The following is a 27,289-nucleotide window of genomic DNA, read 5'->3' as shown; positions in this document are numbered from 1 at the left end:
ACGTATTTCTCTTTCTGATCTGTGATGCCAAATGGTACTGGCGCCAGTTCTTACAAGGGAGTTGTGAACTTAATTTACACTTGTAAGAGAGCTAACTGAATTGGGAGTACTGGAGATTTTCTCAGTGGGAGATTCCTCTCCCAGGGACAGCTGTGTGTGATCGTATCAATATAGGTGCCAGCCAGGGCAGTTCTCGCAGCCTCGAGGACAGCTTAATGACTTGATCGCTCTCTCTCATATCTATGTTTTCAGCTTACCCAGGGTCAGATGAGCCAGCATATCCGGGCCTCTCGTCAAGGCTTCAAAGACTATGCTGATTTTATTGCTCCTTCTCTGCCCTGTATGCAGGCACCTCAGAAGGGCAAACAAGATGGATGTGACAGAGGGGTAGCCTGTCTGGCTGCAGGCTCCCAGGAGGCAGCTCCAAGGCAGAGGGCAGGAGCAGCCAGACAGTAGGTGAAGGGGCAACTACAGTGCCATCACTTGATAGCTTCCGGGCCAAACCATTCAGGATCCCCTGTCAGAGGCTCCAAGATCTACTGGTAGATCGCGATCTACTGGTTGGTGAGCATTGTACTAACCCACTAGCTATAGAAGGGTGCACGCAGATCAGCATCTTGCACATTTCAATACAAATGTAAAACAGTCGTGGGGATTAGAAAGTGCAAGTTTGGATATGAGACCAGAAGCTGGCAGGTGGTCCTGTCGTTTTTATGGACGATTTGCCAGGGATCTCAGTCTGACAATGTGGAAAATTACTGCAACTTTGAATTTTCAATATGCCTTCATCTGAGATTCTCAACACGCTTTCCAAACATAAAGGGCCTCATTGTGTTTAAGCCGTGGCTGTGCAGGGGAGGGGAAGGAAGTATTGGCGAGAGAGCCAGGGAGAACACGTTGCAGCCACAGCTCCGCCACCCTTTCAGTGGATGCCACATGGGCATCCTCTACTGCAGGCCAAATCTGCTGAGTGGGCCCCACGCCCTCTTTTTAGAACCTGAACGAGAAGGGCCAGGGCCTTGGCTTATCTGTCGGCCTGTGCCTGACCTTGCAGAGAGATGCAAAGGTGGAGGAAGGCTCCTCGCACTCCCCTCTACCTTGTCCCCCTATTTTTGCAGCCACACTGGACGGACAGCAGGGAGCTATTGTTATGCTTAAACAAAGCACACAAGATCTTTTATGGGGAAAAGTCAGTACACTGCATTTATTGAGAATACAACAGTTGCATATGCTTTTGAATCACACACACACACACACACACACACACACACACACACACACACACACACACACACACACACACACACACACACAGAGTCCCACCAGACAATATTATAGTTACCAGTCCAGAGTCTGTATAAATCTAGTGGCCAGTTAGATCGATCACAGAGGGAGAGCAGAGCCTTTCATCAGTCGCGATCCGATGCTCATCTGGAGTTGGTGGCAAGACGAACCCAAAGTTCCATAGCAAGGCACCCTGCTTTTATAATCCTTTTCTCTTTTGAAGTCTATGGATTCTACTGTGTCAGTCTGTGACTGGCGTGTTATCTTGTTGATGTCATTCATTCTCAAAACATTTCCAAAGTGCATCCTGTAATCAATCATCTTGTAGGGGTGCTTGCTTCACTTTAAAGCTGTCAATCTGCCAACTCGATCACTCCTTGGCCATGGGTATGCACTGGTGGTAACTGATGGTTCTTCTGACGCCGATCAGTCTGTTTTCACCCATGCTCACCCCTCCTTCTTTGGCCATCTGGCAATAACTTTCGCACCTTTATCTCAACACATACGTACCACTTCCACACATAAATATCTTTTAAAAGGCCTTTCGAAGACAAGCTTAACATTAGTATTTCATAGGCAAAGCAAGAGGCATTGTAAATCATACAATAAAAACTTCAGCCTTCAACATCCCTCTAATCTCATTAACATAGACACAATACCAAAACTCTATTTCCTTACTAACTAAACTCACTGAACTTTAAAACAAAAGGGCTTACTAAAGGGCTTAATTTAAATGTGATAATATGTTACCTTATATTGCTACATTATTAAACCTAAAAATACAACTATAAAAAGGGTAAAACTTTCAATCTCAACATTTTGGCTAACCGCTAAGATACTGGTAGGCATCCAAAGAGGCAAGAAGGGCCAGTGGGTTCAGCTGAGTAGAAAGGGAATCAGATCTGTGGATAATTATGGAAGCAAAGATGGATAATGGGACAGGATTAACATTTTCAGGATGACAGATGAGGGTGGACATAACCCAGGGCAATGCCAAAGCAGTGGGAAGACAAGAGGAAAAGCAGCAGAAGGTAACACAAAGCTGTGCTGGCCCTTTTCATGCAGAATGGGTCGTGCCGCCCAAGTGGCCTCAATCAAACCAATCCTGAAATAGAGGCACTGTGGGGTGAGGGGTTCAAGAGATCCCCATAGATGGAGGAACCACTTCCTGTATGGAATGAACATTGCCCTGTGAGTAGCAGTTGCAGCTGACCGTGGGCAGTTGGTCAGACTGGGTTGTATTTTAGGCCTGTATCTCAAAGGACCTTAACAAATGCTAAGCTGCCTTGAAAAAGAAACTGCTGTAGATGTCAGGACCCTGTCTGCTCAGAAACCGGCACTTCTTTTCTTTTCTTTTCTTTTCTTTTCTTTTCTTTTCTTTTCTTTTCTTTTCTTTTCTTTTCTTTTCTTTTCTTTTCTTTTCTTTTCTTTTCTTTTCTTTTGCTACTCCTTATGGATGAAAGAACAATGTTTTTGATTCAAGGGAAGCTGGGTGCGCTTGGGTTTTGCCATTACTGTGTCTGAGGAGATGAATCACACCTAACCACTTAGATCTGTTGGGAACTTCCCAAGTTGGGTAACCTGGCTCTTTTACACGAGGAAAACACAAGCAAGGAGATGATTTCATGCGGTCGCTCCTGTAACCCGCTACCTCTCCACTGTAGGTCAAAGAGAGCTGAGCGCAAAGGTGGGACTAATGGCTTGAAACCCGCAAACTAAACTGAACCCAAATCACAGATTCAAGCTTGAGACAATCACACCCTGTACCTTGCACCACGGTAGCCTGCATCACACCATGATCAGTCTGACGTGGCTCCGGAGGAGCTCTGCTCCCTGGAAATATGTTCCCCTGCTGCATCCCCGTACAGATGAGCTCTGCTCCTGCCCCCCACTTGCCATTCCCAGAGCGTGGGGCCAGCATGACACTTCACTGAGGAGAGTGATGGAGGATGCAACAGTTCCAGTTTCTGAAAACAATTCCCATATCCTTGCTGTACCAGCTTCATAGCCCCCGGGTGGAGGTCACTCCTTTTCTAACAGGTTGAAAGGGAAAATGTTTGGTGATGTCTGTTGAAAACAAGTGCACGATAATCCACTCACCCGTCTCCAGTGTTCCTGTTCCAGCGAGCAGAGGAAACTCTCCTGCCATTGCACATGGTACATTATGTAACTGGAGAGGCACCTCTAGGGCTCATTTTACAAACCTTCTCAGAGTGACGTGGGCTGCAGCTCCCTGGGGAGGACAGCTGACGTGCCCACCATTGCCCTGGCACAGGGGTTCAGCATGCACCTACAACAGAAGATGGCTGCTGATAAATCCCCGTAAATAAGCTGGGGTGAGGCAGGAGCTACATACATCACAATATGTGACAGACCAGTGCAGCCCCCGCTCCTTAGACACGTCCCTCTGCTCTCTCCCTATCGCAGTGGGGCAGCTTTGGCAACAAGCCCCCTCTCGGTTGCAATGCAATCCCCTCTGCTGAAACTGCAGAGTATCGACTCTGGCACCCTCCCTTTTCCTGTCTGAACAAAGTGCATGCTGTGTGGAAGGGACACTGTCAAGGCCGATGCGCCTACAATCAGACCTCTCTCTTGTGTTAGCTTTTAGGCACCCCACGGGCCCCTCCTGCACCGTTCCTGTGATCACACAAGGTCTTTGCACCATGATTTCACTCTCCAGGGTGATAGCGTTTTAAAGTTAGCAGCTTCTCGAGGCACTGGGAAGGAATGGAATCTTTCAGACCCAGTCAGAACCCCAGCCAGGGCTCGCGCCCCAAAAGTCAGACTTCCAGGGAGTTCCCTAGCTGGAGCTCCCCATTGTGCCTTTTCTCTCTCATGCCCTCTCATGAGGGCTTCTAGGAATGCCACTGGAAGGTGGGCTCCTCAGGGAGAATACTGAGCCCCATAGGAAAGAAGAGACAATCACTAGTCTGAATGACATGAAAGCCAAATGGTTCTTCAAGGGTTGTTAATGATTTTTTTTAATGCTGACCTAGGCAGCTCCCCTCATGGTCAACGTGAGCTCCTTTGCCACTGCCAGCTACAAGAAGAAGCTCTATGTGATTGGGGGAGGCCCCAATGGAAAACTGGCTACGGACAAAACACAGTGTTACGACCCAGCTGTGAACACCTGGAGCTTGAAATCACCTATGCCAGTGGAAGCAAAATGCATCAATGCTGCGAGTTTCCGGGACCATATCTATGTTGTGGGTAGGTAAAGCAGTGATGCTTTTTCTCCTCTGGGCTCATGCAGCTTGTTTTTTTATTAACTCCAAAAACCTTATGGAGAAGCACAAATTATCATTATGCTTGTTTGGGAGCTCGGGGTAAGGGGTTGAGGTGGGGGATCAGGGAGGGAGTTTGTGTGACTTAGGGGATCACTAATTAACCGCCCCAACAGACTGAGGTGAGGAGGGGGTGCAGGGTCTGGGAGGAGAGTGTGACCTGGGGTAGAGGTGCAGGGGTTTGGGTTGTGACCTGGGACAGGGGTTTGGGGTGCAGAGTCTGGGTGCAGGAGAGGATTCTGGCCTGGGGGAGGGGTGTAGGAGGAGGGAGTGCAGACTCTGGGAGTGGGCTGTAACCTGGAGCAGGAGTGCAGGAGGGGATGCAGGGAATTGGGCTGTGACCAGGGATAGCAGATTGGGGTGCAAGGTCTGGGAGGGGGTTGTGACCTGGGGAGAAGTGTGGGAGGGGATCCAGTGTCTGGAAAGGTGTACGGGGGCTGGAGAAGGGGTGCAGAAGGTTTACGTGGGGGTAGGGAATAACCATGGGGTTACGTGGGGCAGAAAGGGGGCAGAGGGTTGGGGGAGAGACAGGCTGTGGCTGAGAGACCTTACCTGGCTCCCAGTCAGCAGCCAAGCAGGTTCCTTAGCCAGGTCCCTGCCTTCCAGTCCCTACATGCTCAGGGGAGCGGCAGGAGCCATGTGTACTGCTCTGAACTGAATGCTGTAAGCCTGGGGGAAGAGGGAGGAGGGGCACTTCACATGCTGCCTGCCCTGCAAACAGGCAGCTGCTATTGGCTGAAACTGGCCAAGCGGAGCTACTGGGGGCAGGGCAGCATGAGAAGCCCGTCTCCCCTCCCTCCAGGCTCTCAGCACTCAGAAAGCACATGTGGCCCTTCAGCCGGATTTACTGAGTGCCGAGCAGGCGCGGGGCAGGCAGGGAGCCGGCTGAGGCTCTCACGGGCTGCCTCCAACAGTTTGGAGGGCCAGATCCGGCCCTCAGACCACCTTTTGCCCAGCCCTGACATGGTGTGTTAACTTAGCAGAATAAGGTGTATCAGGATCCAGTGGTTCTGGAGAAAATCTGAGTAGAAATAAGTCAATTTTTTATCATTGAGGTACCATTTTTGACCATTGGTACAACTTTCCTGGGGACATGGTAAATTCTCTCCTTGTCCTGTCTTATGCAGAAGGCCAGATTAGATGATCACAATTTTCTTCTTCGAGTGGTTGCTTATGTCCATTCGAAGTAGGTGTGCGCACTGTGTGCACCGCGTCTTCCGGAGCGTTTTCCCTAGCAGTACCCGTAGTGCCGGCAGGGCGCCCTCTGGAGTGGCGCCGCCATGGCGGGGCATAAGTACCCCTGCCAGCGCTGCCCCACCTCAGTTCCTTCTTACCGCAGCAACGGTCGTTGGAGCGTCTCCATATCTCCCAGTCTACTTAGTTAGTTAATGGTTCCCGTTCTCACATTCGTTTGTAAATAGTTCTCACAGTTAGATAGTTAGTTTCTTTGCTTTGTTCCTTCCCCCTTGGGGGTAAGGAATGCCAGGGCCACGAGGCTTCAAGACGTGCGCTGACTGCGGGAAGTTTATGCCCAGGGGCGACCCACACGACAGCTGCCTTAAGTGCTTGGGTGAGGCTCATCTGGCTATTGCCTGTAAGATCTGCAAGTCCTTTAAGCCCCGTACTAGAAAAGAAAGGGTTTCCCACCTGAAACTTCTCCTCATGGAGACAGCACTTCAGCCGGTGCCGCCGGAACAGCCTGCGGTGCGCAGCGCACCGGCTTCCACGCGGGAGGCCCCTCACCGGCACCGCGCATCGGCGTCGAGTTCTTGGCACCGGTCGCACTCTCCTCCGATTAAAAGAGTGAAGAATTCCCGGGGAAGGTCCCCTTTGAAGAAGACAATGTCGGTTGGGCACCGCACTGTGGGCTCTCCGGTGCGCGTATCGTCCCCTCCGCACCGTCGGCGCCGAGGAGGCCTAGGTAGTCCTTGTTGCCTGCCTCCACACCACCCGTCCACGCCGGATACATTCGAGGCGGCACAGGACCTTATTAGCCTCACGACCTCCCCTCCATCCTTGGTTGACTTGGAAGGGTCGAGGTCACCATCGTCGGAGGCTCGGCTGGCTACGGCTTTGCCCCAGCATGGCCCAGGTCGGCATGCTAAAGTGGCTTATGTGTCAGGACCACCCCATGTGGGGTCAGTACCGATCGCTACTTCGGCACCCTTCTCGTCGCCGAGCCGTCACTCTCAGGGAGTTTCCAGCCATGCGTGAACTGAGCTGCAGTTGAGCTCCTTACCAGCTCCCCGCCTGACGGTGCCGGTGCCGTATCTGAGTAGCCATGTGGCGTCCACTCAGACCTTTCTCTCCTTCATGGAGGTCACCCAGGAGCCGGCGTCTGTCTCTATGCCTTCATCTGCACCGGCATCGACGCAGTAGTCTCGTCAGGGCCTGGGTACCCCGGTGCCGCAACTGCCGGCCGCAACTCAACCGGTACCGGGCCTGAGCACCCCGGTGCCGCAACCTTGGGCAGCGTCACAACCGGCACCGGGCCTGGGCACCCCGGTGCCGCAGCTGCTTGTGACTCAACCGGCACCGGGCCTGGGCACCCCGGTGCCGCAGCTGCTGGCGACTCAACCGGCACCGGGCCTGGGCACCCTGGTGCCACAACTGGGTGCCGTAGAACCCTCGGCACCGGGTCTGGGTCCCCCGGTGCCGCAACCGTCAGCGAGCCTTCCGACACAGGGCATGGATCCCCCGGCCCCACAGATAGTGCGGCCACGACATACTCATGTGGGTAAGCCCGAGTCAATGGCAAGGTTTGCCCCGCTTTCTTCATCGGCTCCACCCTGGCCTGAGTCCGATTATTCCTCAGACTCGGATGCTGCCTCCGTCCGTTCGGGCTCCTCGAGGGCATCCTCGACCCATAGGTCCAGGTCCAGAGATAGGAGGGACCACACTCAACAAACGTGGCCTCCGCACCCACAGTGGCCTTTCTGGACCCCCTGGGCCTACCATCAGTGGCAAGATCAGCTGCCTCCTTCTCTGGGGTCGGGGACTTCAGGACATCGTTCCCAACGGTCGGCGTGCCTGTCCTGAGCCCCTCCCTCCCTTCTCCGGGCACCTCAACCCAATCCAGCGGCACCGCAACCGCCAGCACCGGAGGTGGACCCATCGGGAGCGCAAGCTACCCAGACGGCTCCGCAGTTGGCAACAACTGTTCCTGTGCCACTTCAGGAGTCGTCGTTGTCGTCGTCCCCGGACGAGGCACTAGCAGACCCTACACCGAGTCTGCCGTCAATGGATGCCCGCACGCACCAGGACCTTCTCCGCCGCATGGCTGCCAACTTGGCCGTTCCAGTGGAACCTGTCATCGACAACACGGATCCAATGGTGGACATCCTCACGGAAGATGCGCCTGCGCGATTGGCCTTACGGCTTAACAAAACAGTATCAAAGATTACCAACGCCCTGTGGCAAACGCCGGCAACCTTGACCCCTACCTTAAAAGGGGTCGAGAGGCGTTATTACGTCCCAAACTCAGGGCATGATTACCTATACTCACAACCCACCCCCGGGTCCTTGGTCGTGCAGGCCACGGTCCAAAAGGAAAGACTCCCTCAGCCGGGTCCTTCTCCAAAAGCTAGGGAGCCTAAGCGGCTGGACCTGTTGGGCCGTAAGGTTTACGCCACGGGGGCGTTACAACTCCGCATCGCAAACCAGCAGGTGATGCTGCGTAGGTATGCCTTTAACACCTGGCAGGCCATCGAAAAGTTCCGAGACAGACTCCCTGTGGAGGACCGCCAGGAGTTCGCGGCTGTTGCCTCAGAGGGTAAAGTCATCTCGCGAACTGCTCTCCAGGCGGCTCTGGACACTGTGGATTCAGCGGCCCGCACGACGGCGACTGGTGTCGTTATGCGTCGGGGGGCATGGCTCCACGTCTTGGGAATTCCCCTGGATGTGCAGCATACAATTCAGGACTTGCCCTTTGAGGGCAAAGCTCTGTTCTCAGAGCACACCGAGTCTAGGCTCCATACCCTGAAGGACACTAGGTCCATCCTAAAGTCCTTGGGCATCCACACGCTGGCCCGCAGCGGCGAAGGCTGCCCTATAGGCAGCAGGGAAGGGCGCAGCCCCAGGTTCCCCGTGGGGATTACTGGAGGCACTGTTCCCGGGCCTCCGGTGGAGGTTCCGGGGTGGCCGTGCACCCTCTGGGGGCTAGGGGTTGACATCGTCACCCCAGGACCGATACCCAGCGTGGAGGTCCTCACGGTCCTTCCCATCAGGGCAAGCCTCAGTTTTGACACCTCGTTTGAGAGTCCCGTACCAATCTCCTGCCCTGGCCCCCTGTTTGGGGCCAGGCTATCCCTTTTTGCCCATGCTTGGGCCATAATAACTTCAGATGCCTGGGTTCTGAACATTGTAAGTGGAGGCTATTCTATCCCATTCCTAGGCCCGCCGCCCTCAAATCCCCCTTCGTCGTCTCTAGTAAGGAACACTCCTCACGAACACATCCTCTGTCAGGAGGTGTCTGCGCTCCTCGAAAAAGGAGCGATAGAGGAGGTTCCTCCGCAGCTGCGAGGAAGGGGTTTTTACTCCCGTTATTTTGTTGTCCCCAAACCGAAGGGAGGGGTCCGCCCCATCTTGGACCTCCGAGATCTAAACAAGGCGGTTGTAAAACACAAGTTCAGAATGGTGACCTTGGCATCGGTCATCCCAGTGCTACAATTAGGAGACTGGTATGCGACTCTCAACCTCAAGGATGCGTACTTCCACGTGGCAATTAGACCCAGCCACAGGAGGTTCCTCAGGTTTATGGTGGGCCAATACCATTTTCAGTTTACGGTGCTCCCTTTTGGTTTATGTACGGCACCGAGGGTATTCACGAAATGCATGGCGGTGGTTGCTGCATATCTCTGCAAACAAGGGGTGCACGTGTTTCCGTACCTCAATGACTGGCTGATCCGAGGTCGCTCGTACGGGCAGGTAGAAGCTCACGTGGCACTCACAAGAGCCTTTTTCCTAAGGTTAGGACTCCTGATAAATGTCGAGAAGTCATCCCTGACTCCCTCGCAACAGATAGAATTTGTGGGAGCCCTCCTCGATTCGAGGGTGGCAAGGGTGTTCCTGCCCAAGAGCAGGTTCCTCTCCATAGTGGAGCTGATCTCGGGGCTAACCCAGTCCCCTATAACGACCCCTCGGGTCTGCTCCAGGCTCCTAGGCCATATAGCAGCGTGTACGTACACGGTCCGCCATGCCAGATTGCGGATGAGACCCATGCAGGCGTGGTTGGCGAGGGCCTTCAGCCAGTCCAGGGGTCTTTGGGACTCGATAATTACGGCGCCCAAAGAAATTCTGGACTCCCTCCTATGGTGGACCCAGGAACCTGTGGTATGCAGTGGGGTCCCTTTCAATACCCCTCCCCCCTCCCTGACGCTGGTCACCGATGCGTCCGACCTGGGCTGGAGAGCGCACCTGGGGCGACACAGAACTCAAGGCCTTTGGTCCCCCTCCGAGCGAGCCCTACACATAAACGCCCGGGAATTGCGGGCGGTGAGGCGAGCCTGCGAAGCCTTCCTGCTAAGGCTCGCCCACCGCTCGATCCTGGTTCGTACGGACAACACAGTGGCAGTCTTTTACCTCAACAAGCAGGGTGGGGCGCGATCACCTCCCCTCTGCAAAGTGGCCCTGAAACTTTGGCATTTGTGTGTCACGCACAGTATCACACCTCAAGCGGAATACCTCCCGGGGTGCAAAAACCTGCTAGCGGACACGCTGAGCAGATCCTTTGGAGCCCACGAGTGGACCCTCAAGGACTCTGCTCTCCGCCAGGTTTTCCGCAGGTGGGGTTATCCCCGCCTAGACCTGTTCGCCTCGGCAAACAATGCCAAATGCAAAACCTACTGCTCCCTGCTGGGGCTGGGGAAATATTCCCTGGGGGATGCCCTGACGACCGTGTGGCCAGAGGGCATTCTCTATGCCTTTCCCCCATTTCCCCTAATTTCCAGGGTATTGACCAGGGCAAGGACATTTCGGTCCTTGATCATTCTCATAGCCCCCAGGTGGCTCAGACAGTTCTGGGTCCCCATCTTGGTGGACATACTTGTCCAGAACCCAATAGCATTCCTTCGATCTGCTAACTCAACCCTGGGGCGAGGGGATCATGGTTCACCCGGATCTCCAGTCTCTCCACCTAACGGCATGGTTTATCCGTGGTTGAACCAACCTGAAAGGGAATGTTCCCAAGAGGTTCAGATGGTTCTCCTCAGTAGCAGGAAACCGTCTTGGGCGTCCCGGAGAGGAGTACACCCGTCCTCGGCTCCTATTCCAACTATTCTTGACTACCTTTTCCAGCTTTGGTCTAGTGGCCTATCTTTCTCTTCTATCAAAGTCCATGTGGCATCTCTCTCCGCCTTCCATGTTGGTATGGCAGGAGTCTCCTTTTTTCTAACCCGGTGGTTAAACGGTTTCTTACTGGCCTGGAAAAGCTGTACCCCTCGGTGAGGGCCCCGCTTCCCACCTGGGACCTTAACGTGGTCCTCCACAGGCTTATGCTACCTCCCTTTGAACCACTGGCCACGTGTTCCCTGCTGCACCTTTCATTGTATGTTGCTTCCATCGTGGCCATTACATCGGCTTGAAGGGTGTTGGAACTAAGGGCGCTAACTGTAGACCCGCCCTACCTTGTTTTTTCCCATAACAATGTAAGGCTACGGCCTCATCCAGCCTTCCTCCCGAAGGTGGTATCACCATTCCACCTGTCCCAGGAGATTTATCTCCCGGTTTTTTTCCCAAAACCTCACACCTCCTCTAAAGAGCGGGTTCTGCACTCCCTGGACGCCAAGTGGGCGCTGGCGCTCTACATTGATAGGACCAAGCCGTTCCGTAAATCACAACAGTTGTTTATTGCATTCAGTGACAGGGTCAAAGGGTCGCCTATATCCATGCAAAGGCTATCAAGATGGGTGGTGCAATGCATCACAGAATGCTATCACCTGGCTGGTAAAACCCCACCCAGGGTGAAGGCACACTCCACCAGGGCACAGGCATCCTCGGAGGCCTTTGGTGCCCAGGTACCGATCACAGAAATTTGCAGGGCAGCCACCTGGTCTTCCCTTCACACGTTTACAACACAGTATGCGCTACCTCAGCAGGCCAGGGAGGATGCAAGGGTGGGCTCTGCAGTCCTCGAATCTGTGATGTAAATATGTTTCCGGTTGTCTTTGTTTTTAAATGGTGCCTTATCAGTGTTGAATTGTTCAAATAAATCAGTTTATTGTTCACCTCACTTCATGACTCTGGTGGTATGACTGCTCCGACCCCTCCTCCGTGGGGTTAGCTTGGTAGTCACCTACTTCGAATGGACATGAGCAACCACTCGAAGAAGAAAAGAACGGTTACTTACCTGTAACTGTTGTTCTTCAAGATGTGTTGCTCATGTCCATTCGACTCCCACCCTACCTCCCCTTTGTCGGAGTGTCCGGCAAGAAGGAACTGAGGTGGGGCAGCGCCGGCAGGGGTACTTATGCCCCGCCATGGCGGCGCCACTCCAGAGGGCGGCCCTGCCGGCACTACGGGTACCGCTAGGGAAAACGCTCCGGAAGACGCGGTGCACGCGGTGCGCACACCTACTTCGAATGGACATGAGCAACACATCTCGAAGAACAACAGTTACAGGTAAGTAACTGTTCTTATCCCTTAAAATCTAAGGTGCTATAAAAACCAAGCAGCCCTTTGTAGATCATACAGTGCAATCTTCTTGTGCCCGGTAGTCTTGTTTTGACTTCACGTTGGGTAAAGTGTTCTCATATGTGTCAGGGAGGGAACCCTGTGGACAAGTCTTATCTGGCTAGGAACTCTTAGGGGAACGCATGTCATGAGCAAACCGATTTCTGTTTCTGTTGCAGGAGGAGCAATGAAAGCCCTGTACTCGTACAGCCCCCTACAAGACACATGGTGCCTCGTGACTCAGTTCACTCATGAGAGAGCAAGTTGCGGGATTTCCCCTTGCAACAACAAATTGTTCATCACAGGGGGCCGGGATGAAAAGAATGAAGTCATTGCCACGGTGCTGTGCTGGGACCCTGCAATCCAGAGGTTAACAGAGGAGTGTGTTTTACCACGTGGGGTGTCCCATCATGGCAGCGTCACCCTCCGGAAATCCTATACACACATCCGCAGGATAGTGCCTGGAGCGGTTTCTGTCTGACTTAGGGAGAGACGAGAGTGCCACAGGTGACATCCAAATACCTCAGTCCCCCTACGGGGACGCTAGCCAAGTAGACTGCATTGAAAGGATAATTTGTTGGAACCATTGCTACTTTTACAAATATGTGCTTGGCCTCTTTGAAAACAGGAAATCTCACTCCTCTGTACAGAACATACTTTAAATTATCTTCCCCACCTCAAATATGATGGGCCCATCTCGAATTTACTCCTGATGCACAGAAATTCCAGTCATACAAGGAAACGTGATGAACTGGGGTCGATCTGCCTCTAATCCTACCGCAGATAGGATAGTCATGCCAAACGTCAGCCCACCCCTGCCAGATGTTGCGATATTATTTATTACTATTCACCTCAGACTACTGGCCTTGCAGCATCACCCAGAGAAAAGGAGAAGTGGCATATGGAATGGCAGGCTTGCATCACTAGCAAAACTCACGTGACACCCTCAAAAGTCACACTTCTTTTCGACAATGGCATGTTACATGCAGCCAAAGGATGACATTTTAAAAAAAGGAAATCCTCCTTGCATTTCCCATCACCAAAAAAGTCCACCCCAGCTAATGTCCCTGGCTGACAATCCCTGCAGAGATACCAAAGAGAGAATAAACAGAGCCTAAATCTCTCACCCCTACATACGGACAAACCCTAATTTATCCCATTGTAAGTTTAGCATAATTATTTTCCAATAAACCCCACCACAATGTTTGGGCTCTGGATTTTTTTTCTCTTTTAGCTAAAAAAAATCCTAACAAAGTTAGAAAGTACCAAAAAACCCCAAAACACCTCGGAATGACAATTAACAACCAAACCTAGCAAGGGTAACGGTAACAACAATGATCCTGTTAGACAGAAGGGCACAGGCCGGGGACGGGACGGGTGTTCCTACCTGGAGGAATGGACTGGGTTTAAAGAGCGCTAGATACCATTTCACCCTCCCCTCTGCCAGTATTTAGAGACAGAGTTGATCAGATTCAATCTAAAGTCCTTGCTTCCACTCAGTGACTGCTAGAGCTGACATCACTAAATAAGCTGGTCTAGGAAGTTGAACCTTAGACCTAGGACAAGTAAAGTGGTAGTGAAGGACAGGGCAGAGGATGAAGCAGGAGGCGGTTCTCCGCTCTTCACTAGGCTGAAATGGTTAAGAAGAGGGCTCAGCAACAGAGGGCAGCATTGCCACTAGAGGCAGTAGCAGAAGATACAACATTGGGCAGGGGTAGAGGCATTGCTTTCCTCCTGCATTCAGGGGTGGGAGATGAACACCTGTGGCTGCACCTCTGAACTCTGGGACTTTGCAGGGAGTGGGCTGTTGTCAAGGGAAAGGGAGTGACATGTTAAGGGGACCTTTGTCCATCAGACTTTCACATGATGAAGTGGGAAACTGAGGCACTGCCCAATCTACTGTGGGGCATATGTTATGGATTGCTTGCATACTTCTGAATCACAGTGTTTTCCCAGATTGATGCTGTTTTCCCTCTCCTTTTGATAAAAGTTTTCTTTTGTTATACACAGACTCACTGCTTGCAAGTAACAAACGACAGGACTATGCAGCACTAACAAGATGGTTTATTAAGGGGGTTGAGCTTTCGTGAGCCAGACCCACTTCCTCAGATCACATTGTGGAATTTGATCAAATTCCTCAGATCTGAGGAAGTGGGTCTGGCCCACGAAAGCTCATCACCTAATAAACCATCTTGTTAGTCTTTAAAGTGCTGCATAGTCCTGTCTTTTGTTTCAGCAAGACCAGACTAACACGGCTGCATCTCTATATTATTATTCTGCTTGCAAGTAAGGAAATATTGCCTCCTAGAGGTTGCCAGGGGTGGTGCTTCATTCTGTGGAGTATTGTTAAGAGGAACCTTTTGATATTGAAGCAGGCCCTAGCTGCCCCCGGCACCACCTGGCAGAAGGATTATAATTGCAATTCATCCCCATGCCTCTCCTCATCAGAGTCCAGATTTGTTAAGCTTCTAGGCATTCAGTGTGAGCTTGGTTGTTTTTCATGAGCTATTGGTTTTGCTCTAGAGGTTACCGGCCAGGCAGACTGGCTGCATTTAATTCCTTGGGGGGCATTATCCCTGTTTTTCTATTTAAATTCACTGCACAACTTCTAGAGTTGCAGGCCCCAAAGGACAATATGTTTTAGGGACAGAGCCCTGCACGGGGAGGAAGCAAGATTATACACCCTGATAAATAGCTATGGTAATATCTTTGAATGCAAAACGATTCCCCTTTGTCTTTGTCTATTTGCTGCTTGTTTTTCCTCTATTGCAAAAACTCCCCCATCTTTCTCTTGAGTGCTCTGCTTCCTCTGCTCACCTGAAAGTCCTTGTCGTCCCCCACCTTGCCTCCCAGATGCCCCAGTAGTGTTCTCTGTGAGCTGTGTGCACATGCAGGAGAGATCCCAGTGCTGCCCAGCTGATTCGCAGAGCGCCCACTGCTAGGGTTGTGTTTCTGCTGGTGGTGCACATGCCTCGGTGCACATGCCAAAAAATCTGCACATGGATGGTAAAGAGTAGCGGGAACATTGTCCCCTAGTGCTGTTTGCTCACAGCATCTCCTCAGCAGAAAGAGAAAGCAACAGACGCAGGGCAGGGTGAGTAGAAGGGGCAGGTGCCAGGACTTAGCTGGAGAGACATGCAGAGGGTGCTGTACCTTGCTGGCAGGGACAGAGAAATTGTTCCCTTTGCTGGGTGGATGTTAGGGGGCAGGAACCATCTTAATTCCTGCTTTCCCCTAGGGTGGCACTATAGGTCAGCCAACACAGGATAAGGGAGCCTCTGAAGGTAGGCAGGTGGGGTAGGTTCTGGAGTAGCTTAGGGGATACAGCATCAGGGCCTGGAGCACAGGGTGGTGAACTTGATTTCCCCCCTTGCTCCAAATGAACTGGCAAATATTTGCAAGGCCAACAGTAGGATCCTGGGTTGCTCTCTCCGCACCATGAGGAAGAGGAGTCTCTGAGCTGCTTCCATTGCCACATTTCCTTCGGTAGGTGGCAGCATGACCCTGGGTTGGTTGCCTTGGAGGTTTATTTGTATCACGAGGATTATTTCCTGGAATACAAAGGCACAGAACAAGCTGGCGAGAAGGAAAACAATTCTTGGGATCTGCAGGCGATTTCCGGGAGATGCGCAGAGTGTGGGCACCGGGCAGCACGGGCAGGTGGGCGAGAGTCCCTCAGTCTGGCCAGTTCTTCCGCAACAAAAATAACTACAGGAGGGCCAGTGCTGGGAGGGCGCCTGGCCAAGGCTGGGAACAGTTTTAGATGATTTCCCCCCGGCTGGAAAATCACAATTAAATCACAAGATACAAACCACAGAACAAAGCTGCCGGTCTATGAAACACGGTAACAACCCTGTCCCTGGCAGCCACCCTCCTCCCGATTGAACTCTCTCTCTTCTCGCCTTTTTCTACCCCTCCTTCCCCCCAAGCACTTTCTTCTCATTTACTTCGCCCCTCTTTCTGGGGTAACCCCTCCAGCTGCCTAGGATGTAGTGATGTCACTGTACGGACCATTCGGGCTCACCTGGAACGTCTCAGCCCAGCCGGGAAATCCGCTTACTCCACAGACACAGGCCTCACCCCTGGAGCTAAAGGCAACACAGCCTCTGTCCCGGTGAGCAACACAGCCTGGGCCCAGCTGGGCTGTTAGCGCTGCCCTGGGAAGGCTGCAGCGCACATGCATGCACACACGAGCCAGAAAGTCTGTTAGAAACGTTTGTTTTCTTCCTAAAATCCCCCTCCTCCCCTGCCCACTCTGCTTCTCCAGGCCCAAAGCTCCCCCAGTACTTTCACCTTTGTCCTCTCTCCCTCCTTTTCTATTCCAATCTCTCCTCCTTCAGCCTCCCTTCTTCTGGTCCCCTTCTTTCTCCAGTATCTGCTGGAGCTCTCTCCCCTCCCCACGCTGCCTCCCACAACGCTGCTGTCTCTGCCAGGCACTGTGCTCTCCGCAGTGAAGAGGCAGCAGCACCACACTGCCCATGGTAAATCCTCTGAGCCCCCTCACCCATATGGTGCAGGATCCAGTCTGGGGGCTGCCTGTCCTTCAGCCAGCTTGGAAACACTGTACCTAAGGCTGCAATTCCACCACGGAGGCCACAGATTCCATGGTTTTCTGCAACTTCTGTGACTTTTGCAGCTGCAAAAGGGACCTCAGCTGTGTGGGTGCCCTGCATCCAGCTGCACCCAAGGGAGCACCCGAGCACAGGTCACAGAGTGACTGGCCCCAGGAAGCACCCAAACAGTGGTCCCCAGGGCCTTGGAGTAGCAGGTGGCTGGAGTAAGGGCTACCGTGGGGCCCCAGGAGCTCCTACGTTTTAGCCAGGGGTATCTAGATAGTAAAAGTCATGGAGAGGTGATGGCCGTGAATTTGTTTCTTGCCTGTGATCTGACCATGGCTTTCACCGAAAATACCTGTGACAATCTTAGCCTTAGCCATAGCCAAGCGCATGGACTTGGCCTTCCCTTAAGCCTGGCCATGTGGCTAAGCCATGGGCTCCCCTCTGAGAGCTGGGATCCGGTCGTAGCTACACAAGAAGTGAGCATGCAGGGCTGCCGCAGGAGGCTGTGAATGATGCTGGCCTCCCTCTGCGAAGGCCTTGCTTGGTGACCCAGGCTGTGAAGTGTAACCCAGGGTTATTCATGCTGCTTGTTGAATAAGGCACACCCAGGACCCCTGGCTCCCAGCCTCTGGCTCCTCCCCCTAAGCAAAGGGTATTGGTCTAGGAGTAAGTGGGGTGTGAAGTCCCCCTGTGGTGGGGTGTTTCCATTACTGCTCCCAGTCCACTGGGAAGTGCCAAGAGCTGCCCCCAAACCCTGCCTGGCCGTGGGGTAGCTCAGCTCCTTCAATGTGCTTAGCTGGCGAAGGGAAGACTCCCTTGGCCAGGGGTGCTGAAGAGGGGAGAGGCAGGATGAGCCGGAGGCTGCCTGTGGGTAGAGCAGCAGCCGCATCTGGCACGTGACAAACTGAGGACTCCCCAGCTGCCCTGAGGCTCCCTCTTCCCTCCAGGCAGAAGACCACAAATGAAAATGATCCCTACACTAAGGCTCTAAAACCTGCTCCAGTGGCAGGAAGGGGTCTGACGCTCGCCCAACCAGCCTTCCATCCTGGTGAGGACTAAATATGGGCCTTCACCGGACAGCGCGAGGCATGGTGCCCAGCCATGCCTGCGGGACTGGCTCTGCTCTGCTGTAGAGGAACTGGAGTCCCTTTTGGATTTGTTCTTGGGTCCACTTACACACTACACTGATCCTCCTGGCATGAAAGTGTAGACAAGATAGATGAGCTGATCCCTTCGCTTCAGCGTCTCGTGTCCCTCGCCACAAGATGACACAACTCCATGATGTCACAGGAGGCCGGGATCTACAACAGACACAAATCTGTGCTCCTTTTCGGATCCCCTTCCATGGCACCCCGATCTCAGAAGCTGTGAAGTCTCTCAGCTTGGCTCACATTATGCCATGGTTCTAGCCATAACCACATTTTGTTGTTGAATAAATCAGCTGTGTAGAAAGACGTTTCCAAACAAACCCCCAAACACTAATTCATTTCACACTCTGTTTTGCAGACATACACAAAGCAAACACCACAAAACACCTTGTTAGCCAGCTGTAGCCTGTTTCGATAGTGGTTCTTTAATTCTTCACTGGTACGGCGACAGGGATTTTTCCCCATGACAACCTGTCTGTGTTCACGTAACCCCTGCCACAATCTGGTTTATGAGTTTGCTATTAGCCTAGCTCTGTGTGTCAACAGAACATTATGAACGCACATATGCACCGCTTACTGAAATGGATCAACGAAAACCAATTTACCCTCCGTGTGCTGCAGTTTGATTCTTAATGCTGCTGGGGAAATTGAGTAGTTTGACAAAGGATTAGAGGGTGAGCTAGCCATTTGCTTTTCTCCTTCTCACTAATGGGCCATGTTTTTGCTATTGCCTTGGAAGACTGCGCTGATATGACACAGTAAATAACTTATGTGGATGCACGTTTTCCTTGAGTAATGGTGCAATTTGAAGGCTCAGTTCTGCTCTTGCTGATGTTATTGAGATTTTTGTTTTGATTTCAGTATTATTACTGGTATCACAGCAAAACGCTAGTCTCGGAGCATGTCCCTGTCCTACCAGGGCTTCTATAAATGCCCCAAAGAGTTTGCGATCTCAATAGAAGCAGGCTCTTAAAGTAGTAGGTGTCCGTTTGTACGTTACGCTGATGACCACAGGTATTTAGCTTACCTGAAAATCAAACTTTTTTCTAGTTTACAAACCTATAAAGTTTTCTTTTTTTTTTTGAGCAGCAACTATGGAGTTAGATAAAAGAAGGCTTCTTTTTTTTTTTTTTTCTCAAAGTGCTGGATTCTATATTACCTTTATAACCCTCCAGCCAGATGAAACCAGCCGCAGCCAGGGCCAGGTTCAATAGCTAGGGGTTCCTCTCCAGACATCCAACACAGAACCGGCTTGAGCCCCCATCCAGTAACCTGGGAAATTCACATACACTCCGGGTGCCGCTAAGAGGCAATGCTTCCCCGCTCGCAAGCGCAGAGTCTGAGCATGGAAAAGACACTTTCTATAAAATAAGGGAAGTAACGGGACATTCATTTGGGAAACCTCTGCAAATGGGTTCATAAACATAAACCGTGAGTAAAGGTTCCACCCCAAGAGGCTGGGCAGCATCCTTTTCCTCACAGGTTCTGAAGCCAGCAATGTAAATGTCCCCTTCATATGCCCAACCCTTCTCTGCCCCCACTCACAGCTAGTGCCCTTGGTCAGGGCAGACCAGGAGTCCAGATGTGCAACTGCAGAGTTCACCTCCCATCTGCGGGGGAGGAGGGGCAGGTAACGAGGCTGATCATGCGCCATCCACCTGCTCGCTGCTGTCTGCCGTTGCGTTGCTCGTCAAACCTCTTTACCACAACTCACCTAAGAAAGTGGCTCCAAATGGAGCCTATTTAGCTCTGTTCTTTGAGGGCGGGGTGGGGCACAGGTCTGACCAGTCCAGGTAGGGGAGGACATTTTGTCTTCAGAAGAGAATAACCATCCCTCACCCCACATAGATTCAGAGAGCTCGGAGAGCTAAGCCTCTGCTTAGGAAATTCTTTCTGCTCACTGTGAGCCCTTCCCTTTGGAACAGACTTAGCACAGTTCTGCTTTCCTGTGTTCCCACAACACTTCAGACATTGGTCACCACATTTCAGCTCTCCCTGCATTCAATACAGACATGGCTTGTGTTGGGTCACAAAGTAAGTTATTTCAGTGAGCAAAATACCACTCCATCTACTGAATATCGACATCTCAGCAACGCACAAGCAAACCGTATTTACATAGAACCGCCCAGAATCTCTCCCCCTTTCCCACTGGCTGTAAGGGAAGCGCTCCTTCAGCGGCTGCTTACATCCACACTCCGTTAATATTGACAGAGTCAACTCTCTTGCAGTTTCTTATATTAAACCTCCCTTCAGAAATTAGACAAGAGGTGGAGGAAATTAGACTCAAGGAACAGACACATTTAATATAAATTAGCAAAACTGCAGGAGTTTAATAAGTTTAACTGAACAATTACCAACATTTTAGCAAGTGTATTTTTTAAAATATTGAATGCTTGTATAGCTATTACAGGCACCACATGACACTGAAACAGATCGAAAATTGGCGTCATTACTTTCAATTTAATTATTTTTCAAGTCATGGATGACCCAAGATCAACTCTAGGAATTCTAGTCTGATCTCATTCAGAATCTTCATATCATAGCAAGACAATGATCAAATGCACTCGCCGTTTAGGAATTAAAAATCTTTGAACTGAAAGTATCCAAATGGATTGTTTTAGGCACCCTAGAGACTTTGACTTTATTTCGGGAAAACAGAGCATCCAGAATTGCATCCAGAAATTTATTATTTGAATGAATAAATCAGTATGAAACAATGGACTTAACAGCCTCCTTTTATCATTCTATGCCAGGAGGGACATTGAGCAGCACAGCCATTTCCATGGTAGAAAAAAGAATCACATAAGCGGTCTTCAGCTAACATACATTGGGCCCAGTCCTAGCTCCTCTGATTTTAATAAGATCAGAAGTTGCCACATTGCAGTCACCTCCAAAAGACAACGGAGCTAACACACAGAGATCAATATTTAGCACTGAGGGTTTTCATCTGCTTTTAACTTGGCCCCATCACCACTGGCACCTTCTGCCAGCTGGTCTTCCTTACCTCCTGGCCTCTGGTACACTCCTCACCAGCCTGGTGTGGCTTGTTTGCTAGGGTAGAGCCTAGCTCCTCACAGAAGGGGTATCTTGTTTGAGAATCTCACAAAGCAAAATTTCAGTCTCAAGTTTAGCTCTCCTAGCATATGTATGGTTGACGGGGCTTTTCTCATTTCCCAAACAGGGAGACACAAAGTTATATACACTTTGAAGGGCCTGAATCTTTTCTCCCACCTTCTGTAGTCATTTACTTCAGTACAAAGCGATTTGGTAGCATTTTACACCCATTTTGCACTGGTGTAAATAACTGCACATGGTACGGAACAGCCAAGAGCAGGCCTTACCTTTCTGGGAAAGCCAGGAATAATACCCAGATTACCTGACTCCTTATCCTGTGCATTAATCATAAGTCTACCCATTCCGCTTAGAAGAACACACAACATTACTGCATATGGCCATTACACAAATGTGAACAAGCTGTCCAATCAGCAGGTCCCAGAGACAGGTGTTGTCATGGGGATAGGCATTAGAATGCCTGGGTTTTAAGTTGACCAGCCCACATCACCATGGGCAAGAAAACATATGTCTCTGCATCAAAAGTTTCCGTTTGTAAAATGAGGTTAATGCTGCTTAGCTGTCAATCTTTGAGGGGCAGAGCAGACTCTGGTCCTCAGTGTACCAGTAAAAGCAATTTGTATGGGAAAAAATGAGCTTTGTAAACATGCTGACACCAGTCAGTGTTCAGAGAGATGCCCAGACACATAAGCAAGCAAGGAACACGATGCAGTCTCCTAGGCTGACTCTGCAGTGCTCTCCCTGCCAAACAGAACAGCCCGCGTGTGCACGCATAGGGTACGTCTACACTACATGCCTCTGTCGGCAGAGGCATGTAGATTTGTTTGTTCAGCAAAGGTAAATGAAGCCGTGATTTAAATGATCGCGGCTTCATTTACATTTACATGGCTGCCGTGCTGAGCCGACAAACAGCTGATCAGCTGTTTGTCGGCTCGCCGCTAGTCTGGACGTTCCCCCTGTCGACATCAAAGCCCTTTGTCGGCAGCCCCGGTAAACCTCATTCCACGAGGAATAACGGGGCTGCCGACAAAGGGCTTTGATGTCGACAGGCGGAACGTCTAGACTAGCGACGAGCCGACAAACAGCTGATCAGCTGTTTGTCGGCTCAGCTCGGCAGCCATGTAAATGTAAATGAAGCCGCGATCATTTAAATCGCGGCTTCATTTGCCTTTGCTGATCTGTCTAATCTACATGCCTCTGTCGACAGAGGCATGTAGTCTAGACACAGCCATACTGTGTTTTGAAATCCTGTTTAGAAGCTGCCGGGGTGACATTCCACAGTCCTTTGCTTCCGATGACACGTCCCTCCACCCCAGCTACTCCAGCTTCTCACAGAATTGCGCCAATTTTCATTTGTGGCAGGTGGAAAAGGCAAAACCAAATCCTGCTGCTCCTTCCAATTGCCACGAGTGGGAGCTACTGCCGTGAAACTGCCCTGGGACAGGCACCAGCCATGCTGCCAAGCTGTGTGTTGGTGGGCTGGTTGGCCTTGCTTTTCAAAAGGCCTGGTCTTCATTTATCGTTTGTCTTAGAAGGGTTCAATTTTTACTGATTTACTGCTAATTTCACTGTACACATACACATGCACATGCTCACACACACAGGTGAAAAATTTTTTTCCCTAAAAAACATTACAGATAGGCAATATAAGATAAATGCTTCTGGAGAACTTAGGAGAGTTTTGGTTTAAGGCTATTTACTTTGTCTATTTTGACCTGTGATGTTCACATTTTGTGCTTTAATGGTTATAAAGCTCTGATTTTTTTTGAATCTCACCATCTACTGTCATTAAATAATTATTGTCTGACCCTCTCCTCCAATTTTCCACAGCTCTGAAAATTGAAACCCATTAAATGCTCAAAAATAAACACTGGTGTTATCTGTCAATCACAGAATCGGATTCTGCCAAGCAAGGCTGGGCAAGATGCGACCCACGGGCTGGATCTGGCCCACTTAACACTGACCCAGCCCACGGGCTGCATCTGGCCGCTTCCTATTTATATCCTGCTGCCCGTGCCACTAAATTTCTAGGAGGTGGCTCAGGGAGCAGGATCCTATTTACTGTAAATGGCTCCTGGTTGCGGCGCGACCTTGGTATGGGCTGGAGCCGTGATCCTTTTAAATAGCCGCAGCAACCCCAGGCAGCTGCCAGGCAACACACTAACTGTGAACCCTTTACTACGTGTTTAATTCAAAGCCTCTGGCCCCAGACAACTCTGTGGGGGAGGCTAATCCCCAGCCCTGCCCCTTCTGGGGGGAGGAACCGGCCCATGATCACATAGCAATTCATAGGGTTGCCAGATGGTTGCAACAAAAATACCAGACACACCTGATATTACATCACAATCTGCATTACATCTTATTTAGAAAACACCGAACATTGATATTTTCTCATTTATATTTTCTCAATTTGTTTCCCGAACAGAAAGCTCAAATACTGGACTGTCCGGTTCAAAACCAGACACCTGGCAACCCTAATAGCAAAATTCATTAAGGGGCTCCCTGCAAAAATTATTGCCCACCCGTGATGTATAGCAAAGCCCAAGGGAATCTTATGAAAAGGTTAAAATTCTCCAATGAGGGCGGGGGGGGGGGGGGGGCGCTAATATACCACCATAAAAATCCACTGTAAAAACCCAGACAACCAATAGAGTAAAACAATTTGCTGCTAGAGAGAAAAACTCTTCTCCACAGATTCTTAGTAAAACCCATTCAATACCACACTCTTATTTGGCACTCTCCTGGATTCTGTTAATATTAGTCTTCAGGAAATCCGGATTTAAAATCACGAGTGTGCACTTAATATGAAGATCAAACATTTGTCCGACGCTTACTGCTCACATGACTAAAGAACTTGGTTCCATATTTATTTACTAGTCACACAAATGTGACTAGTACAATAAACATCTATGGGGTCTATAATGAAGGAAAAATAAAAGCATACAGCAGAAAGCACGAGAGGCACATTTTATTGACGCGTTTAGGGATTTGCACAGGAACAATACTTTTTAAGTTCAGTTGTAATCAAAATATGCAGCCATCAATAAAAGAAACTCTGTTATATCATATAATCGATTCACTTCAAAATACTTTGGGCCTGATATTCCACTGACTCACCCTTGGCGCAGTCCTTCGCAGAGGTGCCAAGTGAGTGCAAAGCACATATTATTCTTAAACTTCAGAGGGGTAGCCGAGTTAGTCTGTAACAGGAAAAACTTAAAAAATAACAAATAGTCTGGTAGCATTTTAAAGACTAACAAAACATGTAGATGGTATCATGAGCTTTCATAGGCACAGCCCACTTCTTCAGATGACTGGAGTGTTGGATGTTCATAACCAAGAATAAATGCGGGAAGGAGGGAGGGGGGAGAAGGAAAAATTGGAGGGGGAGGGAGAAAAAGAGGCAGTGGGTAGATAAGTTGCAAAGGGAAAGCTGAGCCAGTCTATAACAGGAAAAACTGAAAAACAACAGGTAGTCTATTAGCACCTAAAAGACTAGATAGTTGAAAGAGGCTGAAAAGAACCATTAGTTTGCATTTGGAGAGGAAGAGTACTAACAACAGGTTCTACACAGACATCAAGAACCATTGGCACCACAATTATTATTCTTAGTTATGGTTAGCCAATGGTTTGTGTCTTGGCACCAAGCCTGGGACTGATGCTAGGTAGTTGTAGATGGCCCTCTCCGAAGAGCTTACTGCCAAAACAGGCACATCAGACCCAAGGTCAGGGAAGGGCTACAACACACAAGTGGAGTAAACAATAGGATGACAAACATTGTTTGATTGACTTAAACAACAAAAGGTCTGGTAGCACTTTATAGATTAACAAAACATGTAGATGGTATCAAGAGCTTTTGTGGGCACAGTCCACTTCTTCAGATGACCGGTCATGACATGACATGTCACTCCTGTCATCTGAAGAAGTGGGCTGTGCCCTCGAAAGCTCATGATACCATCTACGTGTTTTGTTAGTCTATAAGGGTATATTTACACTTGCACCCTAGTTCGAACTAGGGATTCAATGTAGGCATTCGAAATAGTCAATGAAGCGGGGATTTAAATATCTTTGCCTGCAGGTAAAGTGCACGCCGGGGTCGCGTTAGTTCGAATCAAACTGAACTAACGCATCCTGGTGCGCACTTTCACTTTCAAAACAGCTATTTATCGGAGTAATGCCCCGGAGTGATCATGCTAATGAAGCACGGGATATTTAAATCCCCACTTCACTGACTATTTCGAATGCCTACATTTGCATCCCTAGTTCGAAGTAGGGTGCAAGTGTAGACATACTCTCAAGTGCTACCAGGCCTTTTGTTATTTTTAAAGTTTATCCTGTACAGACTAACTCGGCTACCCCCTGAAGCTTCTGACTATTGTTTGATTGGTGTAAGGTTAACGTTAGGAGGGACTCAAATACATGGAAAGAAAAGGGAATGGGATGGGAAGAGAGGATAAGAGGGATGGGCAGAAGTGAAGAGAACGTGAAGGAGGGGGCCAGGAGAGGGAAAAGGTTGGAGCAAATAAGCAATTTGAACAGGGCAGAAGTCCAATAAAAACTATGGAAAGTTCTCTACTTGGGCTGCGTCTGCTCCTGGCAGTTGGAGTCTCTGGCTGTAAGAAGCCACCCTTCTGCTCTCTCTTTGCCTGCGGGTAAAGAGTTACAGAAAGCGGAGAATCTGCACACTGAGAGCGACATGGAACACAGCATAATCAAGGCACAAAGTTTAAAAAGCCTTTCAAAAATCATAGTGTACGTAAGCTCAAATGACATCAACTTTTGAAACACTAGAAGCTTTTCACAGAGTTTGATAACCAGAGCTTCCCCACACTGCCCTCCAACGCTTGCCGGCTTAAGAGGAACTGGCTTCCCTAGAGATCTGAATACCCTGCATTTATTTTATCCAGTAGTTTGGTACCTGTGCACTTCTCTGTTGAGAAAAGAATTAAAAGGCAGACTGGCTGCTGCAGAGCATCAGTGCACATGGATTACTGTCTGCTAGATGCTGATCCGAGACCACTTCACACTGGACAGTTGTTCTGTACATTTTCAGAATGAATCCAGTTGACTGATAATGCACTGACATGACCCACGAGAAGTCGCCGAGGTTGTCGCTGAATACGGCAGGTGTTATTTCCAAAGTGTTCTAATGTGTTTTACAAAGCAGACAGCTGGGTATCAGTGGTGCAGTTACTCCTCGGGGGTGAAGGCAACTGCATTATGCACAGGGTAAGTCTACACTGCAATGGAAGGCCAGGCTTAGTGGACTTGAGTCAGCTGACCTGTGTTAAGGAACCTTGGGATTGAGTAATTACATTGTATTGAAATCGTATGTTAAGACTTTTCTAATCCATGCTTAATCCTATGGCTCTGGGGTCTGCATTGCAGTGTGCAGCCCCATGCCAAAGTAACCCACCCTCTGAAGAGTGGCTACTGAAACCATATGACAGTGATGCACTATGGGAAAATTTTACTGCCTGTCCTGCATATTCCAGGAAGCTTGAATAATCTGCCAAACCTGTTGCAAACCCAGGAGGTTCCCTATGTGCGTGTGTTTGCAGCCTGGTGGTCAGAAGAGAAAGAGTTAACACTGACCTGAGCTGCTGCTGGTGTTTGCCCCGTAGGGTGACTTCCATTTTCCATAGAGTGGGTTGCTTGTCCCATGGATTTGTGGGATACTTCTGGATGCTTCCCAGGACTGAATCAAGTGGGGCTACATCTACACCTTGAGTCCCACCTTAACTCGAGGTCGAACTCTTCAACCCCTCAGGATCCTGGGACTCTGAGTGAAAACCCTGGGTTACCCCAACTGCAGTGTACATACAAGTGGTGGGTTGGACTGGACCCTGGGTTCAAACATGGGCTTTGTTGCAGTGTAGACGTTTCCTCAGTCACACACTTCACTCATGTTATCAAGGGGCAATTTTGGCCAAGGCAGCCAAGGTGTACCACTGGTCTTTGTGCCACTGACTCTTTAATTTTAATGGTGACAGCCCCGCAGATGGGCAGAAATGACCTCGGTTTAATGTCCCCTCCAAAGGACCCTGCTGCCAGCAATGGCACAAGCTCTAGTTCTACATGCAGAGCAGCGCAGGGTATGGGCCCAGACTACAACCCTCAGGCAGTGAGGGGACAGTATGACTACCCCAGGTACAGCAATGCCTTGGACACCTACCAGTAAAGATCTAGGTAGCCGGTGACATGCTTACCTATTGCAACAGGGCAAACACAGCCCTTTCGAACTCACTCTAGTGTCAGTGCATTCTGCCTCGCC

The 27,289-nt window shown here is 50.2% G+C and overlaps 1 protein-coding gene across 3 annotated transcripts in view; it reads left to right on the top strand.

Moving 5' to 3' along the window:
• KLHL6 (kelch like family member 6) overlaps positions 1-14,319 on the top strand; it is a 78,467-nt gene extending 64,148 nt beyond the window's left edge. Inside the window, exons 7-8 of one of the 3 annotated variants that reach the window (XM_075937469.1) lie at positions 4,281-4,494; positions 12,416-14,319. In XM_075937469.1, the coding sequence (XP_075793584.1) occupies positions 4,281-4,494; positions 12,416-12,717 (516 nt within the window). In that variant the 3' untranslated portion in view covers positions 12,718-14,319. The remainder of the gene's footprint in view (positions 1-4,280; positions 4,495-12,415) is intronic. The other 2 variants (XM_006125198.4, XM_006125199.4) reach the window with 2 other exon arrangements.
• Positions 14,320-27,289: the final 12,970 nt, after the last annotated feature.

This window comes from Pelodiscus sinensis, chromosome 10 (assembly GCF_049634645.1).
Source record: "Pelodiscus sinensis isolate JC-2024 chromosome 10, ASM4963464v1, whole genome shotgun sequence".
Classification (NCBI taxonomy): Eukaryota; Metazoa; Chordata; order Testudines; family Trionychidae; genus Pelodiscus; species Pelodiscus sinensis.
This window is presented reverse-complemented; position numbering and strand designations above follow the sequence as displayed.